The sequence below is a fragment of the Gossypium arboreum genome, chromosome 11, assembly GCF_025698485.1.
Source record: "Gossypium arboreum isolate Shixiya-1 chromosome 11, ASM2569848v2, whole genome shotgun sequence".
In the NCBI taxonomy this organism is placed as follows: Eukaryota; Viridiplantae; Streptophyta; class Magnoliopsida; order Malvales; family Malvaceae; genus Gossypium; species Gossypium arboreum.
The window spans coordinates 3,438,073-3,463,481 of NC_069080.1; the positions used below are offsets into that span (position 1 = coordinate 3,438,073).

At 32.8% G+C, this 25,409-nt stretch overlaps 4 protein-coding genes across 4 annotated transcripts; 2 read left to right on the top strand and 2 right to left on the bottom strand.

The window, feature by feature from the left end:
• Positions 1–5,057: 5,057 nt before the first annotated feature.
• On the top strand, positions 5,058–8,069 carry LOC108478827 (protein SIEVE ELEMENT OCCLUSION B-like). The gene is made up of 7 exons (XM_017781284.2): positions 5,058–5,310; positions 5,401–5,505; positions 5,795–6,243; positions 6,340–6,449; positions 6,514–6,656; positions 6,736–7,215; positions 7,296–8,069. The coding sequence occupies exons 1-7, from the start codon at positions 5,107–5,109 to the stop codon at positions 7,905–7,907; spliced, it is 2,103 nt and encodes a 700-aa protein (XP_017636773.1). The 5' UTR covers positions 5,058–5,106; the 3' UTR covers positions 7,908–8,069.
• A 1,066-nt stretch (positions 8,070–9,135) lies between these two features.
• LOC108479911 (zinc finger CCCH domain-containing protein 67-like) lies at positions 9,136–13,728 on the top strand. The gene is made up of 6 exons (XM_017782760.2): positions 9,136–9,819; positions 10,083–10,148; positions 10,434–10,553; positions 10,720–11,001; positions 12,296–12,568; positions 13,087–13,728. The coding sequence occupies exons 1-6, from the start codon at positions 9,313–9,315 to the stop codon at positions 13,291–13,293; spliced, it is 1,455 nt and encodes a 484-aa protein (XP_017638249.1). The 5' UTR covers positions 9,136–9,312; the 3' UTR covers positions 13,294–13,728.
• A 1,319-nt stretch (positions 13,729–15,047) lies between these two features.
• LOC108478975 (dehydrodolichyl diphosphate synthase CPT3-like) lies at positions 15,048–16,051 on the bottom strand. Its single transcript, XM_017781422.2, has one exon. It carries the CDS (start codon positions 16,014–16,016, stop codon positions 15,168–15,170), a length of 849 nt encoding a protein of 282 aa, XP_017636911.2. The 5' UTR covers positions 16,017–16,051; the 3' UTR covers positions 15,048–15,167.
• Positions 16,052–17,006: 955 nt separating this feature from the next.
• LOC108476749 (elongator complex protein 3-like) lies at positions 17,007–21,513 on the bottom strand. The gene is made up of 9 exons (XM_017779053.2): positions 20,830–21,513; positions 19,942–20,011; positions 19,649–19,821; positions 19,041–19,215; positions 18,532–18,698; positions 18,195–18,414; positions 17,994–18,098; positions 17,574–17,726; positions 17,007–17,447 (listed from the first exon to the last, which is right to left on the bottom strand). Exons 1-9 carry the CDS (start codon positions 21,408–21,410, stop codon positions 17,289–17,291), a joined length of 1,803 nt encoding a protein of 600 aa, XP_017634542.2. The 5' UTR covers positions 21,411–21,513; the 3' UTR covers positions 17,007–17,288.
• Between the last annotated feature and the right edge of the window lie 3,896 nt (positions 21,514–25,409).

Sequence of the window (25,409 nt, forward strand, 5' to 3'; positions counted from 1 at the left end):
CACAAAAAAAATTATCGAAATATAAATTTAATAGTGATGATCATAACCAGTAAAATTGCTTTGATGTTGTCTTGAGTGAGGTCCATGTCAAGCATGCCATGCATCCTTTTGGAGTTGGAAAATAATGGAAATGAAGTCCTTTTTATTGCTTTTCAAAGCTCTATGCTCTTCAATTATCTCATCAAGAAATGTATCTATTTCTCTAGATAATGCTTTCAAACTTGGAATCAATCCGGTAATCATATCAAGCCACCCCAAGTAAGGGAACATGTCGCCGAAGCAGAAACTCGTGAAACGAGAACGACCAGAACTTGCTGCACTTGCCGTCGTCGCCTTCTTCACTTTTCTGACTAAGAACACATCGAGAAATTATGCTATTTGAAACCAACGCAAGCGTCTCCGTGAGATTAATGGACCCTCCATTAAGACAAACATTGCGGATTTTGTCAATAACAACTTCAACTTCTTCCCTCTAACGAACTGGAATGATTGCACATGGCTCAAAAGCTCGACAACACTGATTTTCTTAATTTGTTTCCAGTACTCACCGTAGCGTGCAAAGCCGAGATCCTTGCATCCGTAAAGCTAGATATCTGCTACCGTTTTCTTTGATCTGTTGGAGAAAACAACGTCATGGCTTTTGACGATTTCTTTAACCATGTCAGCCGATCAAACCATTCTTTGATCATATCCATTTTTTTGGCTAATATTTGCATCTCATATTATTTACTATAGAACGGATTTCGAGGATATTACATATATTTTTTTAATGTTTTCCTGGGAAGTATTTAATGTGTTATATTTTTTAAATTTATTTTTATATAAAAATTTTATTACAGGTGGGTTGAGTTGAGCTTGAGTAAAATTTTAATCTCATTTTTTGGGCTGGGTCAACTCGTAACGTAAACTTTTCACTTGGCCCAATCCAACCTATGGACAACTCTTGCTAAAGTAGAAGAAAGTAAAAATTAAATAAATTTTTATGTACCTTTTAGTTGAAAGCATAGACGACGAATATGAAATTGAATATTAACGAAAGTATGAGAAATTTAAAAATGAGTAATTAAAACTTTTAGTTGATTTTTTTTAGCTTCAATCAAATATTTATTTATTTATGACTTCCATGGGGAAATCCTTTTCAATTTTCGAAGGTTTTGTAAAATAGGGAAGAAAGGCTTGTAAAAAAGATGACGGTTTTTGGGTTTTAACCCGAACTTTGATAAAAATATTTAAGATTTTTGAATTTTTATTTAGATTTTTACATATATATTTAGAATATTTATTTTTAAAAATATTTTAACAGTTTTTTTATGTTTTTATAGTGTTTTAGAATTATTTTTAAGAATTTAAAAAAATCAAAATGATATTTTAGCTATAGTTTAAGGGTCAAATTAGTAATTAAATATTTAAATTAATATTCCACATCATCATTTAATAGATAAAATTTAATGGAGGAATTAATTTACATGTTTTGAAATGTATAAAAGCTAAATTTTCACTAGATGAATCAAAATGCAATCCGCCCCTAAATATAAGGGGCTTTTTTAGTACTTTTACCTTAATTTCTTGTAGTTACATTTTAGGTTGTACGAATTGAGACAAGCAGGTTATTATTTTTTTTAAGCAAGAATAGTGATGGATCGTCCAAATTTCAGAGTGGTCCATATAGCCCAAATTTGTGAGTACCTTCAATTGAAAGTTCTTGGGTAAATTCATATAATGTCTCTCTTTATTTATAGCATACTTTGTTATTTTTAGATTCTTTGAAATCATGAAAGGTCAACTCTCTTAAGAAAAGTTTTCGAAATGTGTCGTTCGTATTGGTTTCATAATAATTGAAAGTATTATTCTTTGGTGGGAGTTATCTTACATACTCTATTAAAAACTTATATATTATGAGTAAGCTGCATGATAGACTTAATTTACATAGCTCAAATGGTACTATAATTGCAGTTAAGTGGCATATAGGCTTCATGTTGGTATTTCAACTCTTTACATGTCTTGATAAGCTCCATAATTATTACACACCCCATATTAACACATCTGTTTTTGAGTCTTATAATCTTCACCAACTAAAATGCTACTTATTTCGTGAACCAAGCCTATCCACAGCTGCTTATGGTATGCCGACTTTTTATAAAATACAAGACAAATATTTTCATGCATGCTGTGTTGGTTGCTATAATTAGTGATTACGATTCCTACGAAGTTTATGACTTCTGTTATTATGCTACAACCGTTTAATACCCAAAGTTTTACTGCCACTACCATTAACGTTGAGCCTTTCTCTTCTTTTTTTTTTTAAGCATTTCCCCTTTGTGAATATATCTATACAGACTATAGTATACATTATTGGGACTGAAGGTATTCAAAAATCCTAAAACGAAATTTTAATTTTTTAAATTTGTAATTAACAAAGAAAAAATTGGAACCATATAGCAAGCCCAAAAACTAACCATCCTAAAAATCTTAAAACCAAGCCCCCCCACAATATTTATTAACACAAAATAATTTAAATTTCTTGTAATAACATATTAACTCTTCCCCATCACACACATATAAAAGGAGGAACTCAGAATTTTCTTATAAAGACGGAATTAAATTATATATTTTTATGATAATAAAAATATAATTTTATAATTTTAATAGCATTTTATAAATTTTAAAAATTTAATTCAATTTTAAAAGATTAAAATATAATTTTATGTTATTAATTTAAAAATTTTATAAATTATAAAAGGAGTTAAATGAATTTTGGAGAACCGGTCCCTACTAGCTTCATTATATATACTTCCTTCGTGACAAACAAGATTTAATTTAAAGATACATGATTTTTGTAATAAACATATAATACCAACAATAATGCCAAACAAATCTTAGATGTATGAGTCTTTTCAGTGTTTCCCTCTTTAGTAATCTCTTCTTCTTCTTCTTCTTTTAAGATTGAATTTGTTTTTCGCAATTTTTATATGGAAATTTTATATTATTACTGGTATCGGAAATTGCAATGCACAAATTTAAAATTTAAAAAAAAAAAAGTTAAAAGAGAAACCAGAATTAGATGCCATAGTGGGACACTACTATTGACAATATTTTCTTTTAATGGTATTCTTTTGAATAATATAACACCGTTTTAGATCACATGGCATTAATGATGCCAAAAGCTTTAATGTTATTATATATAAATAACAACAATAACTTATATTAGAATGATGCTAAAAATTAAAGATTTTAGGTACTAATAAAATTTTATTATATCATCAAATTTTAAAGACACAAAATTATTATTATACACTTATTCATAGAAAATTTATTTTATGGATCCTTCCCATACACATTATTCATGGTCATTTCAATTATTTAATAACATTTTAATGATTTTTACATGTAATTAACACATAATATTGATATTTTTTTACCTGAACCTTAAACCCGAAATCATGAACCGAACCCTAAATCTAGAATCTCAAACCCTTAACTCAAAACCTTAAACCCAAAATCCTAAACTTGAACACCAAACTTGTAACCTCAAACCCTTAAGCCCTAAACTAAAACATGAACCTTGGCCTATAACCTTAAACCCTTGAACCCTGAACCTGAATTTTGAACCCTGATCCAAAAACTTGAATCTGAACCTTGAACATTAAATCTCGAACCCAAATCTAATTATCAAAATTATGTGTTAATGACGTGAAAAAATTGCACAAAAAAGACTAATTGTTTTTTAAAAATTGGTTGCAAAAAGATACAAAAAAAATTTAACTTATGGAAAGAAAAACAAAATGAATAAAATTTGTAAAAGAAGAAAGCGGTGTTTGTTTATAATTTAAAATTAATTATTTTTAAATAATATAATTAAAGTTAAATTAAGTTAGAGAAGATTTTAATATAGATGAGTGTGTAATATTATTTTATTATCTTTAAAATTTAATGACGTGGTATTATTTTATTGATGTTTAAAATAATCATTTTAATATAATTTATTTCTATAAATAATACTTTCACTTAAAATAAGAAATAAAGTTATCAAATAGTTATCCATAAGAGTATCATATAAAATATATTATTTTCGTTAAAAAATGATGTTAGGATTGTCGTTCATACACGACACCATGCAATTAATTAATGAAATCATCAATCATTCTCCATCAACTTTTTGCTGCAGGGATTATATTAAATTACAAAAGTTTATCTTTAGCTTTAATCCGAAATAAGAAACTGTTTGAGCCTTGAGGATTAAGATTTTGTAGAGTAAGACACATATAGTTGTGGAGGTGTTCATAGGCTAACGAGTAGCTTGGCTTTATGTAAGTTTAAAATATATATATATATATATATATATGGTTAAAATAAATATTATATAATTAAATTTTAATAAAAATATTTTATTATTAAATTTTAATTTGGACAGACTTATAAGAATTGAGTCTATTAAATCATTAAGTAATATCTAACTCGAGAAGAAATTAAATGTTACTCGTTTTACTATTTATATTTAGAGTTCATGAATATTTATGAGAATGTCTAAAATTATTTATAATCTCTACTAAACCCATGGCTACAAAAGGCACTCCAACCTACATTCTCTTGTATAACTCTTAATTGTAATCAAAATTTATTTTAAATTAATATTTAAAACTTTCAATTTATTATACTCGAGAACAAATAATTAAATTTAAAATTCAGCATCCAGCTATCTGTTAATAGAATAAACATATGGAACTCAAATAAATTCCAAATCTCTAATTTCAGTTTTAGCTCAAACCCATCTGGATTTGATTACACTCCTATTATTCACAAACGTTGATGCCTTTTGACTGGAAAGAGCAGGGTAGATCCCCATGCCACTGCCGCCGGTCTCTTTTATCTTTAGGCAGTGTTAGGGAACAATCATGGCTACTATACTGGCTAACATTTTCATTTTAAAAACAGAAGCCCTTTAGCTTTATCTAGAACTCGTCTCGCAAGCAAAGCAAGATACGCCAATTCAATGGGGCCTTTATTCCATTACCCCCATCACTATATAACCCCAGCAAATGCTCCTTAAACAAACCACAAAAACAACTAACAAAATCACATTTAAAAAAAAAACCCATCCCTCCAAAGATGGCAACCCAAAGCTCACACTCACAGCAACTGATGAGAAGTGAGCGACGGATGTTCTCAGCATCGGATGACAGTGCAATGATGAAGCAAATTCAGTCCACTCATTTACCTGATGGTCGTTTTCTCGATGTCAAGCCCATTCTCCAAGTCATTGACAACGTTTTGCGCCATCTCACTCCTACCATCGATCATCATGCCCTAAATGTATAGTCTCAAGTTTTCCCACTTTTATTCGAAGTCATTAAACGTATAGTTTTTAATTGGTATTTCAATCTCTAACATATATATATATAGGGTGGACAAGGGCACATGGATGCCATTGATGATAGCTCCGCAACTATGGATAGCAATGGCATGCTTGAAGCATTGGCTTTTCTTGTTCACAAGATCTCCTGCGAGGTAATTTGGCGTTAAAGATACTTTAAATATATGAAAAAAACTTAAAAAATATTACGCCAACTCTAAATTCTAAAAGTATCGACCTTTATTATATGTTCATTACAGTGCTCTTTTATGCAGTAATAAACATATACCTTCGCTGATTGTGACTTGTATCCTTTTATGGCACTTTCTTTTCTTTTTCAAGGGTGATAAAACTTTCTTTTTTCATTACATCTAAATTCCCGATACCGTCGAATGTTTACCGAGGGATAATATTATATAATTGTATTGTAAATGTGTTTTGCAGATATCATGCAAGTGCTCGGGCGGAGGCGACGCTCATGCGACAACAATGGTGCTTCTCAACACGCTTTCAAGCTATTCATGGGACGCGAAAGTGGTGCTAACGTTAGCCGCTTTCGCCGTGAATTTCGGGGAATGTTGGCTGGTTCTTCAACTCTGCACTACGAACTCACTCGCCAAATCCGTGGCGCTACTTAAACAACTGCCGGACATCTTAGAGTATTCCCACACACTGAAACCCCAGTTCGATGCACTTCACAAACTCATCAAGGCGATGATGGAAGTAACCAAGTGCATCGTCGAGTTCACCGAGTTACCTTCTCAGTACATATCCAGCGACGTGCCGCCGATGTCGATCGCAGTGGCTCATATCCCCACAGCTGCTTACTGGACTATCCGAAGCGTTGTGGCTTGTGCTGCGCAGATTACGAGCCTTGTTGGCACGAGATATGAGTGAGTTACACTCCATCTGGTTGTGTTTTCTCCATGTATATATCAGCCCAAAGCGATGAACTTACCTGTAATTGATTTTTTTCCGGTGACTTTAAGGTTCGTTACATCGACGTCGGAGGCATGGGAACTATCAAGCTTGGCTCATAAAGTCTGCAGCATCCATGAACACCTTCAAAAGATTTTGCAACTTTGTCATCAGCATATTGGTCAGTCCTTTGCTTACTGAACTTACTGTGAGGAATGGTTTACAAAGATCATTTAATATTGCAGATGAGAAGAAGCAAACAGAAGCATATGAAGGCCTAAAGCACAGTTTCGGAACTCCTCAACTCGACAACTCCAAGATTCTCCTCAAAATTTTCTCACTCAGCAAGGAAGATCCTCACTCTCTCTTGGGTCCGGAGAAGACCAAGGTTCGTTTTCAAACACCCCCATTTCATTATTTTCCACCCATCAAATCGGATATTTATATTAACAGTATCAATCAAACAGGTTCATGTCGAGGTACTGAGAAGAAAGCATGTTTTGCTGCTGATTTCAGATCTCGATATCACCCACGAAGAGATTCAGGTTCTCGAATCCCTTTATAAATACGACCGAGTCACTTCTGAGGTTAACTATGAGATCGTATGGCTCCCGATTGTAGACAGATCGGCTTGGAATGATAGCTATCAGCAAAAGTTTTTGAGTCTGCAATCGATGATGCCGTGGTATACTGTGAACCATCCTTCCATTATCGAACCCGCTGTTGTTAAGTACACCAGGGAAGTATGGAATTTCGTCAAGAAGCCGATTGTGGTAACGTTGGATCCACTAGGGAAAATGACATGCCCCAATGCACTCAACATGTTGTGGATATGGGGAAATACCGCCTTCCCTTTCACCACCGACAGAGAAGCAAGTCTTTGGAAAGCTGAGGCTTGGACTGTTGAATTGCTTGTCGATGGGCTTGAACCAAACTTATCTAACTGGGTACACATCCTCACCTATAATTATTATGTAAATGAGTTTATTTTTATAAATGACTAATCTAAACTCATTTGATTTTTCAGGTACGACAAGAGAAAGTGATTTGTTTGTATGGTGGAGAAGAGATGGAATGGATCGAAAGCTTCACTTCTGCAACAAAAAACGTTGCACAGTTTCTCGGCATTGGGTTAGAGATGGTTTATGTCGGAAAGAGCAACGCCAAGGAACGGGTGAAAAAGATTACCGGTTTAATCAACGAAAGGCAGCTTAGTCACGCTTGGCAAGATGCCAATGTTTGGTTCTTCTGGAAACGATTGGAAAGCATGTTGTTCTCGAAAACACAACACGGCAAGACCAACGAAATCGATGTTATAAAGCAAGAAGTGATGACCTTACTTGGATACGACGGCAGCGAACAAGGGTGGGCAGTGTTTTTTTCAGGGGCCGATATGGTGAGAGCCAAAGGAGACAAAGTTTTAAACGCCATTCAAAGCTTCGAGCAATGGGAAGACATGGCTCGAGTATCGGGTTTCGTCTCGGCAATCCGTGGGCACTTGGAAGGGATCGCCGACGAGCATCACTGCACTCGGCTTATCCTTCCGGGAATCAGTGGGGGAATTGCGGAGACAGTGGTGTGTGCTGAGTGTGGACGTACCATGGAGATGTATTTCATGTACCGCTGCTGTGTTGAATGAAAGCCGTTGGATTAAAATTGCGTAGAAAATCAGAATAAACAATTACTTTTGGGTTAATTTTACTTACTTTATGATTGGTATTTGTTGTTGAAGAGTCTTAGATTGCCGGTTTGATGTGTGCTTTTGGTTACTTCCATACATTTGTAACATTTACTTCGCTAAAAATAATGAATATATTCCAAGTTTGTGTTCCCATTAAGTTTTTCGTTTTCCAGGTAACGTTGAAAAGGATTGTATCAAAAAGAAATATCACTTCATCTCGTATTTTTTATTAATTATTTAATTTTTTAAATGTTTTTTTCTATATTATTTTAATATTTTTTTTAAATTAATCCTGCAACCCTTGTATATTTAATCTTAAACTTTAGACTCAATTAATTGTATCGATAATCTCTCATTTTCACCGTCGAGAGACTGAAATAACTATAGCATGCCAGAAACGGGGAGTTGAGATGGTTACCCCGAAATGCTGCTCCCAGCATAGAAGCCTATGGTAATGTTGTTAATCGAATCGATGTAAGAAATTAATTCGATACTAACTCGTAATTAATGACAACACCATGATAAATAATTGTAATACATTTAGTATTGTTAATATGATGTATTTATATATTTTAGTTTTATTTTACTCACAATTTAATTCAATTTTTTATTTTAATATCGTACATAATTTAATTCAATTTTTATTTTAATATCGTATATACTTCATGTGTTATTATGATTAATTAATTTTAAATCATACGTTTCAATATTTATTATCTTTTATTTTTAAATACATATTTATATTTTAAAATCGTAATTTGACACAAATACATGCATGGTAGGATTTCTAGTATTTATAATTATTTTTGTGACTATTATAATTTTAATACTTTTTACTTTTTATTTGAAATTCGTTTCACTTTTATAACACCAACCTCCATTAAAAGGTTTTTGGTGTTAAACAAATAGACTCTCTTTTTGTATTTTTACTCATATTTAAAGGTGTTTTTATTGTATTTATTGCATTTATTTTATATTTATTAAAACATATCATATTAACGGTTTCTTAAAAAAATTGAAAAAGAAGAAGTTAAAAGTAGTCCCTAGGACATAAAAAGTGTGTCGAGTTTCAGACAGAATTACAGTTAAAAAGTACTTTTACAGAAAGGCGAAAAAAGTATACGTTACATACGACGGTCATTTACGTATGTTATAAAAACGTACGAATACGAGAGATAAATAAATTATTATTTTTAATTTTAATTTCTTTATTTTTCTTTCTTCTCTTCTTTGCCTTTTTGTTCACACTCTCTTTTTACTTCCATTTCCCGATAACAAAGCTTTGATCTTTTTAGTTCTTTCTCTCTTTCTTTTTTACTCATTTTCTTCTGCTGAAATTAGGGTTTTGAAATGTGGATTTACAATGTCACAATCTGAAGAAGCTCCGATCTCCGATACGACTGCTCCCGCCGATTCCGCCCTTAACACTTTAGGGCATCGCTCTCCCGATTCGGATCCGACTCCGAATCCCGACGCCTCACCGACACCGTCTGATCTTAATCGCGCGGCTGAGGAAACCGGGCACGACGAAAGCAATCTCGAGCAGCAGTTGCAGGACCTCGATTTGAAGGAGGAGGAAGAGGAGGAGGTGGCGGCGGCGGCTGCAGCTGCTGAGACGAAAGATGATGGGGAGAGAAAAGGCGACAATGATTACAACGAAGCTGATGCTGGCGCTGCCGGGGACAAAGAAGATGAGGAGGAGAAAAACGAGAACGAAAATGATGGTGAAAACGGGAAGAGGTTTGAAGGAGTGAGGTCGCATTATCCGGTGAGACCGGACGCCGAGAATTGCGCCTATTATATGAAAACTGGACTTTGCAAATTTGGATCTAATTGCAAGTTCAATCACCCTGTTCGAAGGAAGAACCAGGTCTTTATTCTTACCTTATTATAACTTTCATTTTATTTTTACATGTTCTAAGAACGTTCTTCCTTTAGCTGGATAGGAGCTTTTTTGGCTTACTGTTGATTTCTTTTTATATTTGTTGCTATATTACTATGATGTTTGTTAAATAAATATATTTATATTTCTTCTTCTCGGTTTAAGATTGGCTTGTTTGCTACAGACGTGTACGTATTGATTTTGTGCTGACTTATTTAATTCTGGGTATTTGGGATTTATGATGTTTGAAGGGCGTTCAGGAAAAATTAAAGGAAAATGATGAATCAACAGAGAAACCAGGCCAGACAGAATGCAAGGTCAGTATTCTTTCGATGACTGAATTTGTGTAATTTTATAATTCTTTCAATGAAGCTTAGTATTCTTCTAGCATTTCAAGTTCTATATTTTGACATCTATTATCGCTGCTTTAATACGTCTTGTTTTTAGGACTGGTTTACTTTTCTATGGCCCATTACATATCAATTAGTGTATTTTCAGTTGCTTCTGAAAATCATCTATATCTATTTTATGTCTATAGGAGATGTGCATGGGCTGATAGTAACATTTCTTTGGTGTTACAATTTTTCTCGAGATTTTTGCAGTACTACCTAAGAACTGGTGGATGTAAGTTTGGTAAGGCCTGTAGATACAACCACTCAAGGGCAAAATCTTCAACAGATCCGATTTTAGAACTTAACTTTCTGGGGCTGCCGATCCGACAGGTACCACTTCGTTAACTGTATTACTTGAGTTTAGCAAGACTCCTTAATTCGTTAACTGGTGGATGCTCATTTGCATTTGTACTACACTCAACCAAACCCTACGAGTTCTTTTCAGTGATTATTTGGAGTAGTCATTCTGGAAAGTTTCAAAGTTTTAATTCTACAGGGAGAGAAAGAGTGCCCCTATTACATGCGTAATGGGTCCTGCAAGTATGGAGCCAACTGCAGGTTTAATCATCCTGATCCTACAACTACTGGAGCTTGTGACCCACCTGCTGCATATGGTAATGGTGGATCTGTTTCATCACAAGCTGCATCACAAGTGAATATGGCATCCTGGTCATCGCCAAGGGCGTTAAATGAGACTGCTACTGCTACTTTTATGCCAATTATGTTTTCACCAACTCCAGGTGTTCCACCTCCAAATCCTGAATGGAATGGGTATCAGGTACTATAATTGCTTGAATGCGATTTATGTTAGTATAATCTATAGCATCTATTAAGTTTATCTTAGGATACTATAGTGCATAGCATCTATCTAGTTTATCTTAGGATTACATGGTCCTCACCTTCCTCATTCCTCAATCCTCCACTTCACATTTTAATATTTTTCCTAGAATTTTCATCTTTCCATACCTTGAAGTTTCCAGGGTGTATATCCACTTGCATATTCTTGAAGATGTAAAGATGCTTGTGGATCTTGAACATTTAATTGCATGTAACAAAATGGATATTTGGTTTATGATGTCATGATTGCGTTGAGAAACAATAATAGTAATTTTCAATTCTTACTGGATACCACTGAAGACAACCACATTCAGATCATTAATGGAATATTTTCAATTCTTAAGATCAGATGGTTAAAACGTAGTTTCCTTAGTATACTAACTTTTTTTTGAAAGCTACGGGTTTTATTAACAAGCACCCTAATTAGGAAGGTTATTATTTGAAATAATTTATTTTCGACTGCATTGGAATTCACAACATTAACAGTCAGGTACTGCACTTAATACAAAAGTAATACTATAAATAGTATTTTAACTAACTTTAAGAAGTGGCTATTCAGCACTCCTTAGCTAAACTCATTATATATGGCCGGCTTCAGAAGTTTTTGTTGAAACTTATGCCGCCTTTCCACCTTTCTCTAGATGAAGCTAGGTTACTTTGTGTCTCTAGATCCGAAATGCTTGAACGTGTAGGCAGAGTCACATACAAGCTATGTATAAGGAACGACATGGGCACAAGTTGAAAAAGATTCCAGTCTCATGCTAATTCACCTTAAAGATACTGTTATGTTCATTCTTTGGCTGAGTCGAGAATGTTGAGACTTGCACTAAACAAAACTAAGTAGAATTGTGATGTTGGATGATAGATTCCTTTATGTGGCTTTATCTAATGATGCTTTTCCATGGAGAAGCGTTGAAAGGTAGTAGATGGATAAGATATACTAATTTCTCTGACAATCTATAGTGTTAATAGATGCCTGAAAATGGAGAACCAGATGTTTTCCACATAATACTTTCTTTTTATGCTCCGTCCAATACATGTTTATTGCTTGGATCACTATTTTACCTTACATTTATTTCACCGCATCAAATCATAAAGAAGCTCATGTTTAAAATGCCTGATAGGTATAAAAACCAGTTCTGCATATAATTTTCTCCCAGAAATTAGCTTGTGTATTGATAAATTATAACCAATATGTTTCTGCACAATGACTTAATCTTGTTTGCCTTATCAAGGCCACTATTTATCCCCCACCAGAAAGGATTTTGCATCCAACCCCAGCATATGTCATGAGCAATCCCTCAACTGAAACCACTGTCTATACTCAAAATCAGCCACAGATGGTAGTTGATGAATTCCCAGTACGGCCTGGCCAACCCGAGTGCAGTTACTTCCTGAAAACTGGGGACTGTAAGTTCAAATCAAATTGCAAATATCATCATCCAAAAAATCGATTTGCAAAGCCTGCCCCATGTGCTCTCAGCGACAAGGGCTTGCCACTGAGACCTGTAAGTTTTTTGCTCCTTTAGGCTATGGTTTTTATCAAATATATATGAACCTGGTAGATGATTAAAGTTCTCTTATGCACACAGAAAATGAAAACAAAAGTAATTCATGCAAAAGAAGACGGTCCACAATTGTTCTTGCTCTTCATTTCTTTTTTCCCCCTTAGATAGTGAAATGACTCCTTATCTTCTCGTATATCTTGAAACTTGTTTATAGAAAATCAATAGAAAATTGCATGTCATAGAGATTGGTACTTGATTATTCAACTGGAAGCAATAAAAACCGGTGGTTCTATTAGGCAAATGATTTCTATAGAAATATAACATCTGGGTTAGGTTCTGTTAGGCAAATAATTAAGACCAGAGTTTCTGTTTTCTTCGTCGGACTTGGATTAAACCTGACAATACAGTTCACTCTTTAATCATGTAGTTCTTGTTAATGGTTTTCTTTTTCAATGATAATATATTAAATTCTTGGAGTTGTGTCATCATCATGATAAACATTTGTTTTCGAAATCCAGGATCAAAGCATCTGCTTACACTACAGTCGCTACGGCATTTGCAAGTTTGGGCCAGCCTGTAAATTTGACCATTCAATGCAGGCAGCTCCTTCGACAGCTGTATCTGAACTAGAGCAGCCTCCATCATTCAGCCATTCTGCACCATTAGAGCAAACCGGAATTGCCGGAAGTAATGGTACCGATACTGCAGTTCAGCAGCCCGTGTAAAATTATTTTTCAGGAAAAAAGGCCACCCTAGCTCTTAGATCTCTCACATCAGTAAGAATTCTAAAATTTCCTTCTTTAAACTTGAAGACTAGTCAACTTTTCTTCACTTGTTCCATTGCCACAAGAGTTTTTAGGGGATGGTATTATATATACATATCACATATATGATATGGGTTGTGTTAGCAGGTGCTACAAAGCTCAAATTGAAATCAGGATATGTAAATTATCTCAGTTTCAAGTCATTTTAGGAACTAATACTAGTAAAATTTGGGATGTTGTTGTACTTCTTCCCCTCGAATATTGCACCTCGGGTCTGGTTGATTTCTTACATAGGTATCATCGGGTTCGGGTTTGGTTTATTTCTGTCTTGAACCTGACCTGATTTGGTCATAAACTAAATCCAATTCTGATCTGGCCTGACCAATTTTAGATTTATTTTTATAGTCCGATCTCGATCTAAATTACACACGTGCTAGATTCTTCTGGATTGGCTGAATTAATTACTAGGAGAGTTGGTATGTTTAGGTCCATCTCGCTCGTCTCTTAAGCCTGCCCAGAGGAACATGGATTATTAATTAAAAGAAAAACATAACGTAGGACAGAAGAATAAAACAAGACAATAAATTTGTAGGAGGGACCATTCTATTCCAATTTGGCCCCTTTTTACTTTTTCATAGGCTATCAGCTATTGCCATTATCAACCATCTCATGCGCCTCCAAATTTAGATTAATGTATTGGAAGAAATATTTAATATCTTAACTCTATGATTATAAAATATTAGTACGTTACACTCCAACACACCAAAATTTAGGTTAATGTATTGGATGAAATATTTAGTATCTTTAATTCTAAGATTATAAAATGTCAAAGTATATCACATTTTAACACGTCTTTAATTTTTAAATATTGATATTTTGTAAATAAATAAATTTTAATAATATTAAAAAATTCAAATTACAATTAAAACATTTGTATTGTATTTTTAACATACTGTATAATTTTATTTCATGCAATCATTATTTAATACTAAAAAATTACCATTATTAAAGCATTTGTACGAATCATAAAAATTCATATATGTAAAATTATTCAATTTTTATTTTTATTTTCTTAATAGTTGATAGATTAACCATAATAATTTTAATAGTATGTAATAAAAATATAAAGTAAAAATAAAAAAATATCTTAAAAACTTTTTTCAATGGTTATAATTGTAAAAATATTTTACCTCAACTTCTACTAACTTTTTATCTCAACTCATACTCCAATTATAATTATTTTAACTAATTTTTAACAAATTATTATAAATTAAATTATAATTAATATAATTGTTTTTAAATGTATAATAATGATCACAAATTTTATTTTACATAAAAATTATTTAATAATTCTAAATTAAATATTATAATTAATTTTTAAATGTTATTTTAGAATTATGATGAAAAATAAAAGGTATTTAGATTGATGCAAAAGTTTTTAAACCCGTGTTCGGTTATATATATATAGAAATAATAAGAAATCAAGAAAAGAAAATATATATATAGGGAGTAATCCACTCAACGAAAGTAATTTTGCAACATTTTGTATATTTTTACATGATAAATATTTTAATGATTCAATTGTTGAATTTATGATATAATTATACTTATCATGTATGTAAAATTTCAAACCGAGCTAATTCCTTTATCTTATCGATCTAAAATATTAAATACTAACATTTATTGAATGGTTGAAAATTATGTAAAACAAATAGTTAGAAATTACGAAATATTAGTTTTACGCTGGGTGGATTCTCCTCCCTCATATGATATTACTTTAATTAAACTTGTTTAACCATGAAATATTGTAACAATTAATTCGCATTGTTTCCAAATTACAGTTCTTTTTCTTTCTTCTTCATCTCCAAGCAGTAGGTTTTATTCCTCTGAAAATTCAAGATTGCAAACACCAAATTCCATACACCAATCTCCGGCCAAAGTACCCACATGGAATGTAAATGACTCCAACAACTCTGCCACAACAAGAAATTGCTTAGCCGGTTCTCCCCTCCGGTCCGTATTATAATGTCGGGATCCGGTGCAACCGCCATATACATGTTCTTCTCAACCTTCATCAACTTTATCTCATTGTCGTCGTCGTTACGGAATTCCAGATCAATGCGTTTTTGCTCACAAGATTCTCGAACGGCATGCAAGATTTCGTCTCTAGAAGTGTAGGCAATACAAATCGTAAGCACCGATTTCGAATACGCAGCCGTAGCTTCCGTAAGTTCCATGGCGGAAGCCCTAAGCTCATTGCTCAAGAGCTCCAAATTCCCAGCGAAATGGACCCTAACGGCCAAAAGTTTGACGAGGATATCCAAGAGATGGAATTTCTCTAACATGGAAGTCATAAGTGATTCAACTTCTTCTGGTTTCCGCTTGAAATTGTCGATGCTGAAGGCATAGGCGGTGATATATTTCACCCCAAGCTCTTGGCAGTTCAATAACATAACCATGAGAGCCCAAAAGCCAGCATCATAACGAACGCCGCCCCCGGCGGCTCCATCGTGTGAGAGCTTCTGCTTTTTAGCATATCGTCGATTTCCGTCCATGATTAAAGCAATGTGATTGAGGATTGGACCAACTCTAAGAACACCAAAGATGCATTTTCTGATAAAACTGCTGGCACTGCATAATATATTTCCTGCCATTTTCAAACTACTCATCACCTCTTTCTCCATTTACTTCCTATTGGAAAGACAGATATCAACCCTTAACTTATAATATGAATCTATATCTATATCTATATATAGAGGAGTACATTTATATACATAAATTAAAAAAAAATTATATATTGGGAAAACTGCATCCAAGGTCACTAAACTATTAGTAAATTTACATTTTAGTTACTTAACTTCAAAAAGTTATAAAATAATTATTAAATTATTCAAATATATTCATTTAAGTCACTAGATCGTTATTTTTAAAATAAAAAATAGGTTAACAAGCTCCAAACGAAGATTCAATGATCGATATGGTAAATTTTACATGTTAACGAGCAACATAACATATCTTCGATCCAAGTTGATTTGACGATCAATGTCAAAGATAGAAAAAAAACTAAGATTCATAATATTTAATGTTGTTTCATTAAAAAAATTAAACTGTAGAGAAACGGAAGAAGAGTTTTCAATTGGTGTAGGCAATACGAATAAATACGGCCATAAAATAATAATTTTAACATTCTAATTATTTAAATAAAAACTTTCAAATAATTCAATTATTATTTGAAAGTTGAGTCACTGTATCGTAAACTTACTTATATAGACTTTCGAGTAAAATAGGTAGAGTAGACCAATAATGAGTTGAAGACAGATAAAGTTAAAGCCACGCATTTTTTATGCCAAGGTTTATAAAATTCTTTCTTTTATGTCTTTATATTTCAATATTCGAAAATCTAAATTCTCCGCATTTTGGCAATAAATTAAGTCCGCGAAAGCTGAAAGCTGAAAGCTGAAAGCTGAAACCTGAAACCTGAAACGGCTTTGCTTGTGATGTTGTGTGCTATGAATTTAACTGCCAATTTCTCAATAAAGCAGTAAGTGGAAGGAGAGTTTATTTATAGGTAATGATGCCTCTCCATCCACATAAACCATGTGATTTGTTTGCTTAATTTGTGTATGTCTCCCCAAGATGTACTGTATAATATAAAATATATACTACACAACATATTTAATAAACACGAATAAAAGTAGTTTTTTTTTTTTTAAAAAACACTCCTTTCAAAGGAATTGGATGTACAACTCGGACCGAATTTATATGACATGACCGATCAATAGGAAATATACGACCCTCCACATACCATATTCTTTGAAAATCTGTAGAAATCTCCAACATCTTAAAAAAAATTGAAATAGAGCATACAAATATGGCTTCCTGCAGGCCAACAAATTGATGATTTATATATGTCGCAAGAATTTTACACTAATTCTTTAATCACAAAACTAGGCTCGTTAAACAAGATATTTCACCATGTAAGGCCCTTCAAGCTCATACCCTAACTTCCTATAGTAATGCCGCGTTCCTACCCCGGATATAACAGCTATTTTTGTTGATCTATGCTCTCTGCTCGCAATCCGCTCTGCTTCTTCCATCAAGAGTGTACCATAACCCTGCAAAGACAGAAAAGCGCACGTGTGCAGGGGGCGGGTGCAGAGTTAGCCAATGGTTGCTTGATGACCTGGATAAAGATGAGCCTGGACATTTTTCTGTTTGAATACTAAAGATTTTATCATTACCTGGTGTTGGAGTTTGTCAGCATCCCTGCCATGAACCGGAACAGCAGTTCCATACACGTGAAGTTCACGGACAATAGAACATTTCCCCATTAGTTCAGGGCAAGTAGTGTTCCGGCCACATTTTCGCAGCCGCAACAACCCAACCAGAATATCCTGTGTTCAAATCAAGAAGGCATATTAGGTTTTAGCACAGAACCAGCTATGGTACAAGACATTGTATCAAGATGCATATGCATTATTGAGATCGATGGAGACAGTTTAAAGTTAGATATATGACATAAATTTTCTACAATAACACGGGAATGACCCTGCAATTTGGCCAGTGACAAGAGGACATGAAATGGTTATTCACATGTGACAGACAGCTGTAGACAGAGTGACCGCCCACACCCCAATACAAAGAAAGGGTACTTGCAGTACCTGGCGCGTATCTTCATACGACAAAAATGTTTCCCAACCTTCATTTGCAGTATAATCACGTCGAACAAGCTCAACTTCTTCAGGTCTAATTTTATGGTGAATGTCCTGTATCCAAATAAACACATACATTACATTTTTCAAAAGGTTAATGTGCTTTTCAGCATTAACAGTTTCCTGAGGCGCAACATTGTGTCTTCTCACCTGGATACCAGCTTCACGTGTTCGAACATCTCGACACTTCAAGCCCAAGTCATCCATACGCGCTAAGGCTAGTTCACGAAGATTTCCTTTCTCAACCCCTGAAGTAACCAGAGGCATAGGAATATCACGCTGAACCCTATAAACACGTGTCCAAGGAGGTACCATGGCCAAGATCCTCGCCACAATGTCAACAAGCTGCTCAGGTGGGTAGTTTCTATACCTGAAAAAGTAAATTACTACAGTTACAGCTTCCTGCTAAACCAGAAAAGGAGCCGGATATCCAAAGAAAAATAATGGCCAATAGAATTCTCTAACAATAAATTACAGAGAGCTATACCTGCCAGTTTTCCAGAGCTCATAGAGGCCAGTTCCACGAATTACAAGGGTGGGATAAATTTTAAGTCCATCGGCTCGAAATAAAGGGCTCTCAAAGAACTCCTTAAAACTTTCCAAGTCTCTCTCAACACCAACATTAGGAAGATCAGGCATCATATGAGCAACAACCTCCAGAAAAGAAATGGAAAAGTTCATCAAGAAGTGGATAAAATCAAAAGAACCTAAATATATAAAATGCAAAAACTGATAATTAAGCTGCATAATCCATTGCATGAAAAATGATTTCAGTCAATTTGGCATACGGCTAGTGCTAGACAACACTGTTCAGCATTCAACAAATCTTTTGGTAATGGCTGAACTACATGTTGAAAGGCAAAAGACAGGAGAGAGGACAATGAAGACCAAGTGGAGAAAAGGGGATTCATTTGTACTATATAGAGATAAATAGAGGAAAGGTATTTGTCTTCTTAAACTAAGAGAATAGTATGTACGGTTTGGTGTTTAAGATACCTTAAAACCAGCATCTTTCGCCAAGCAAAAACAATCAGCTACTGCAGCAACAGTGTGTCCTCTATTAGTGTCACGAGCGACATCCTCATATGTGCTTTGAACTCCAATCTCCAATCGTGTACAACCATAAGAAAGCATTTGGCGCAAATGAGGGCCGAGACAATAGTCTGGCCTACTGCAGATTGGAATCAGAAGAAGTCAACCTTTTTCTTTTTTTTTTTTGAAGAAGTAAACCTTAAATTAATCATGAAAGGTGTATTATGACAAAGGAGATAAGTCAAAATCAAACAAATTTATATTACATGTTTCTGAAATAGAAAACTGCAGTAAAAGCATATTTTCAACTAGCGTGCTATTATTACATGACTTCTTTCATCCCTGCCTGGTTTTATGCAACAGCATAGCAAGTGATGTCATACCTAGCAACCCCATTTCTTGAAATTCTTTTTTTCTTTTAAGAAAATAAATGCATGAATACTGATAAATGCCGATATTCATTTTTGAGTCCTAATCACTAGAAAATAAATTAAAACTGACAATTCTTTAAATATTAATTCCAGTAATAGCATGGGAAAAACACATGCGTAGGCAACTGCATGATAACCTACGTTTCAATTGTCATTCCAATGCACTTCACTGCACTATGTTCAGAGTAGGCAACCGCCTCTTCAACATTGGCAGAAGTGTGTCCGGATAAAGCATCATGAAGATTCCTAATAAAATAATCTCGGTAATCTGCAGGCAGTGACATGAAAGTACCACCCATCAAGATGAATTCAACCTGCAACTCGCATAACCTTACTGTTAAGAGCACCAAAGGTCAACTTCTAAGTTCTAATTATTTGATAGAATTCAAAGCCATAAAACAAAAGCAAATACTTTATATAGAGAAGATACAAACCTTGTCGACACTGTGACCCAATCGCTTCAGCTGATCTATACGGCTTCTTGCCTGGACATATGGATTATACCTGGAATCATTATAGATCACGTTTTCCTCAGAATTTAATCCAACAGAACTGAACAAATGCAAGACTCTCTTCTCTCTCTCTCACCAATGATCATGAAGCATAACTACTGCAAATTTTGGCATGACATTTGGATTCTCAAAAGCCGGTTCACGCAAAAACCAAAATGCCAGAATAATTTGAGGTAAAATAAATGAGTGCTTTTTCACCCCTAGGGGTGTAAACAAGACACTTATAATTGCAAGTTATTCGGGTTTGATCTAAAATAACTCAAACTTGGGCTCAACCCTCATCAAGTTGAGCTCAAGCAGCTCGATCTATCAAGTGAGCTGAATTGAGTATCTTAGTGCTTGATTGAAGTAATTTACAAGCCTCATCAAGCTTCTTATTTCTAATTAGCATTGAAAATTTTCAATTGGAGCTCAAACACAAATAATCAAGCTTAAAGTCAAGCATAGAATTGAGTTCATTTTACTAGGTAAACAGCTTAATCAAGAAAGCTCAAGCTTTAAAACTAAAACTTGAACAAGCATGAGTCAAGCTCCAAGCTTTGAATTTCAAGTGGAGCTTGAAGCTTCTCACAGCTTGATCTCAACTCGGTTCGATTACACCCGCATTCACCCTAACATTCCAACACAATCTAAAGCTAATAGACAGCTCCTATTGATTTCAATGAACAAAAATGAGTTCACAAAGTTCAAAATTTAACTAAAAAGTCATATTTGAAAAGTTCCTCTATCAAAACAGAAGCAACGAGTTCAAAACATCAAAATAAGCTAATTAATTACTCCAAAAAGGAAAAAGCAAGGGAAAAAGGTTACCTGGCTCGAATTGCTCGCAGGCTAGTTGGCTCATATCCAGTATACGACTGAGTACTATACTCAAAATCCGAATCTGGTCCACCGGGGCAATATACACAAATGTTACCCGTAGTGGCAATATGCGGGCACCGATGCGGCTTCGACATAACCGCCACGATTGCGATTCCGGAAGCGGTTCGGACTGGTTTGGCTCGGAGTTTTGGAAGAAGGGACTCACGGTCTGACTCAGGAAGTGCCGCGATCATCTCCACAAGCTTCGGCGCACGTGCGAGCCCGTATTTTCGACATGCGGCGGATTTGATCGCGTTGAGGTCCACCGTTTGGTTCTTCCGTGACAGTTCCACCATGGAGTTCACAATTTCGGCGATAGCTCGAACCCGGGCCTCTTCTTCCGTTAATCCATGAGCTTGAAACCCGCCCCGACCCGGGCGCGGGAGCTTTTTCGGGTCCGGAGCTAAGACGGCGGTCGCCATTGCACTGTAGATAGAGAAAAAAAGAAAGTTGCCAATACAACGCGAAGTAGAGGAAGGGATAGAAGTAACTCTAATACACACTAAGACGACGTCGCAGCTAATAGCCATTCTAAAACGTTGTTGTGTATAAAATGTGAGTTCCGTTCAGTTTTCTTTTCTTTCTTTTTTTTTGTTCGAAGTTCAGTTCAGTTCGAAAGCCCATTTGGCAAACCCGCTAAACCCTCGTACTACCCTAATACTTGAAAAAAATGAAAAATCAAATTTATTATTATTTCAAAGTAGAAGTCTGTTTATCTCTATTCTTTTCATCCGGTTTTTGCTATTGGAGAAAAGATAAAGTTGGTGTTTTATACAAAACAGATTGCCTATTTTCTACATATATGGATTTTGATACTTTTTTCTAATAACATGGGTTAAAAGAAAAAATACATAATCCTATATTTTTATTAATAATATCCACTTATTTATTAAATGTAATGGTAATGTAAATTGCATTCCTGTAAATTTAATTTTTAAAATAATATTATTATAAAGATAATCACAAATCTTTAACATAAATCGTAATTTACTCGAAGATAACTCTGAATTACATGTCAAATTTGTGAAATTTCTAAAGGCAAATTCAGAATATGTAGCTGATTTTCATATTTGAATTTCCAACTTACAATATATCATATTGGATTGCATGACCTGATTGGGTTTAGCTTTAGGTTAATATTTGCCTCCACATTGTTATTATTTTCCTACTGTTTTTATTATCTCATGTCGTAAATTAAATTCTGAATTAAACTTCTTGCGTCTATTTTCTTTAATCTTATTTTATATATAACTTATTATTTATTTATACTTCTCATCTAAAAATCTGACGATGTTAAAAATTTAGTGGCATATTCAATCGATGAGACCACGTCAAATGATATTCTTTTATACATGAAATTGATGATGTGTCGTCCATTAAAATTATAAAAATAAAGATATTTATATAAAATATCTAACAAATATGTGTACAAAATTATAAACATTTATTAAATTCAAATATTTCAAAAAAAATTAGATAAACTATATAAAATAATCACCTCTGTAAACGACTCCACATGTTACCCTGAACATCACACTATTAAATTTACCTCCATCACGAATTATCTTCGTTAAAGATACTTATTGTCTCACAATTATGATATGATTGATTGCTAATCCATCATATAATGTCCCGTCACTAAATTACAATATCATATTACCACATCTATTAATGGCCAAGATGATATTGTCACCAACACAATGCTTACACATGGTGTTCCCAACACTTGATGTATAAACCCTCACACCTGAATAGTAAGACAATAACACAACCTTTACTCTCTCACTAAACTAACCAACTCTGGTCTTTTTCTCTCATATTCCGAAGTTTTATTCTCTTCCACCTTATCCTAATGACTCCCACCCTTCAAGGTTGAATCTTCAAGGGTGAATTGCCACCTCTCTTCGTCTATATTCTTCTCTTGTTGATTCTCACAATCAACAACAATTATAAAAACATTATATAAACTATAAAATATTCAAAATATATATTCAAAAACATAAAAGATTCAAAAATTTTGTGAAAATTATATAAAATATAAAAACTTTATTCAAAATATGAAATATACAAATTCAAAAAATATATAATAGTTATAAAATTAATAAATTAAAATTTTCAATTTTTATAATATATCAATTGTAAAATAATTTTAAAAATATCAAATAAAACATTATATAAAACATAAAAACAATAGAATTAAAAATATATAAAATTTGGTGAATTTAAAAAATTATAACATATCAATTACATAAATTAAATAATTATAAAACATTATATAAAACAAAAATATCTCCAAAAAGATTCTAAAGTTTAAAAATAAATATTAAAAGGTGAATGCAATAAATTACATTAAATTAATAAAATTTATTTTAAGTAGCTTTATTGTTTAATTTAATCAATTTGGATTCAATTACACTAAATTAAAATTTAAAATAATATTTTAATTTTGTTGATATTATTGTTATTGCAACATCCCAAAACTAAATTTATTTTATGTAGCAATATTTCATTATTAGGTTAACAATAATTTATTTTATTGTCTTGTTTAATTATTAAAAGGTATAATTATTTTTGGTCTTTCAACTTTATAAAAAAATTATTTTAGTTCTTTATTTAAATTTTTATTTTTTAGTATTTGAACTTATATTTTTTGTCAAATCACCCAAAATAGATGAAAAAGTTAATATTTGTTAACTTTGGTGACATGTCATACACGTGAATTGCCATGTAGATGACATGTCAACATCTAATTATTTTTATTTAATTTTTAGATTTTTGATAATTTTAATAGTTTTTATTTTAAAAATTTTAAAATTAATTAAGTGTTTATATATCATCCACATGTATACTATGTCAACAAAGTTAAAAATGTTAAACTTTTTTTATCATTTTAAGCTGATTTGATAAAAAACACAAATTTAAAAACTAAAAACGAAAAATTAAATAGAAAGCTAAAATAAATTTTTATAACATTGAACGATTAAATAAATCATAATATTTTAATAAAAAATTAACAATTACGTTAAATTAAAATTTTAAAATTGTATTATTGTTTGCGCAACCTTCTTAACTATATCCTAATAAAAACATTCTGAAATATAAAATTATAAAATTAAAATTACGAATATAAATCTAATAAGAACTTAGCTATACCACAAATTTCATCCCGAAGTACAACCATTTAGTTTGCTCTATTTTATGCCACTTATTCTCTCTTTTGTATCCATACAATGTCTTTAGTCAACCCCGTTACTACATATAAAAAGTCCACCCCATTATTACATATAATGATGACTTTTATATATCAAATAAAATATTTTCAATGTATTAAAAATAAAATCGTCATTTGATTATATTAAATTTTATTTAATATAAAATATTTAATGAAAAGTGTTTAACAGGATAAGTAAAGAAGAACTTACATTTCTTTACCGAGGAATTTGAGTAGAAAAATAAAAAGGAAAAAAATATTTTCTTCATTCAATTTAGAAGAATTTATTTCCTTTTCACTTTTCAAGCACAAGTGGGCTAAAAGTGGGCTATTTAGCCTTAATTCGAACTCTGGTCCACCGACCCACCCAAAAGAAAATTCCACTAGAGAAAGAAGAGGTGAACACGTGTCGGTCATATAACCAGCGTGTCCTAAAACATGACGTGGGATGCAAATAGCCACCGAAACGTATTTTTCCAGACTTTCCTATATTAAAATGCGATTCGATAATCGACAACGATCCCTCGCCCCACGTTATCATGATCCCTTTTTGCCTTTCCCGATGCCTTTAATCAACGGTTCTGATATCACTACGCGTCACCTCCCATTACCGGGTCATCGAATCAAACAACGTTACAATCAGCGCATCAAATTTTTTTCCACAGAAACAATTGGAAGTGTCTGGTTTAAGATAGTGATTATTATTTTATTAAAAGTAACATTGAATAAAAATTATATAATCTTTGGCCCTCAATTTCTCAACTGGTTTTACTTTGATATTTCTATTTTATTTATTTATTTTGATACTTGATGTTATCAATTAAATTCAATTCTATCTTAAATTTTGATTTTAAAAAATTTAATAGCATGAATAATATTCTAGGAATATGATTAGATTGGTTTATAGGATCAATTGAATCGAAAATTAATTAGTAAATTAATTTAAATAAAAGGGTTAAAGTGATTAAACTAAAATTAATCAAATCTGTAAGAATAAAAAAATTATTATTGATCTAATAGTTAAACCATCAAATTGATTGAATTGAAAACTATATGTTTAATCGATTCAACTTTAGATCCGATTATTAAAATATTGTATGTGATTGAATCATCATATGAAATTTATATAATTTTTATTTTTAAATGATGACATGACATAATTTTAAAGTACCATATTATCAAAATATTGTAATTTTTAAATTTATCGACATAAATAAATATAATTGCTAAATTTAAGTACCAGAATAAATAAAAAATATAATCAGTTATTAAATTGAATGGCTAAAATATATTGTCCTAAAAATTTAAGAGATATAAT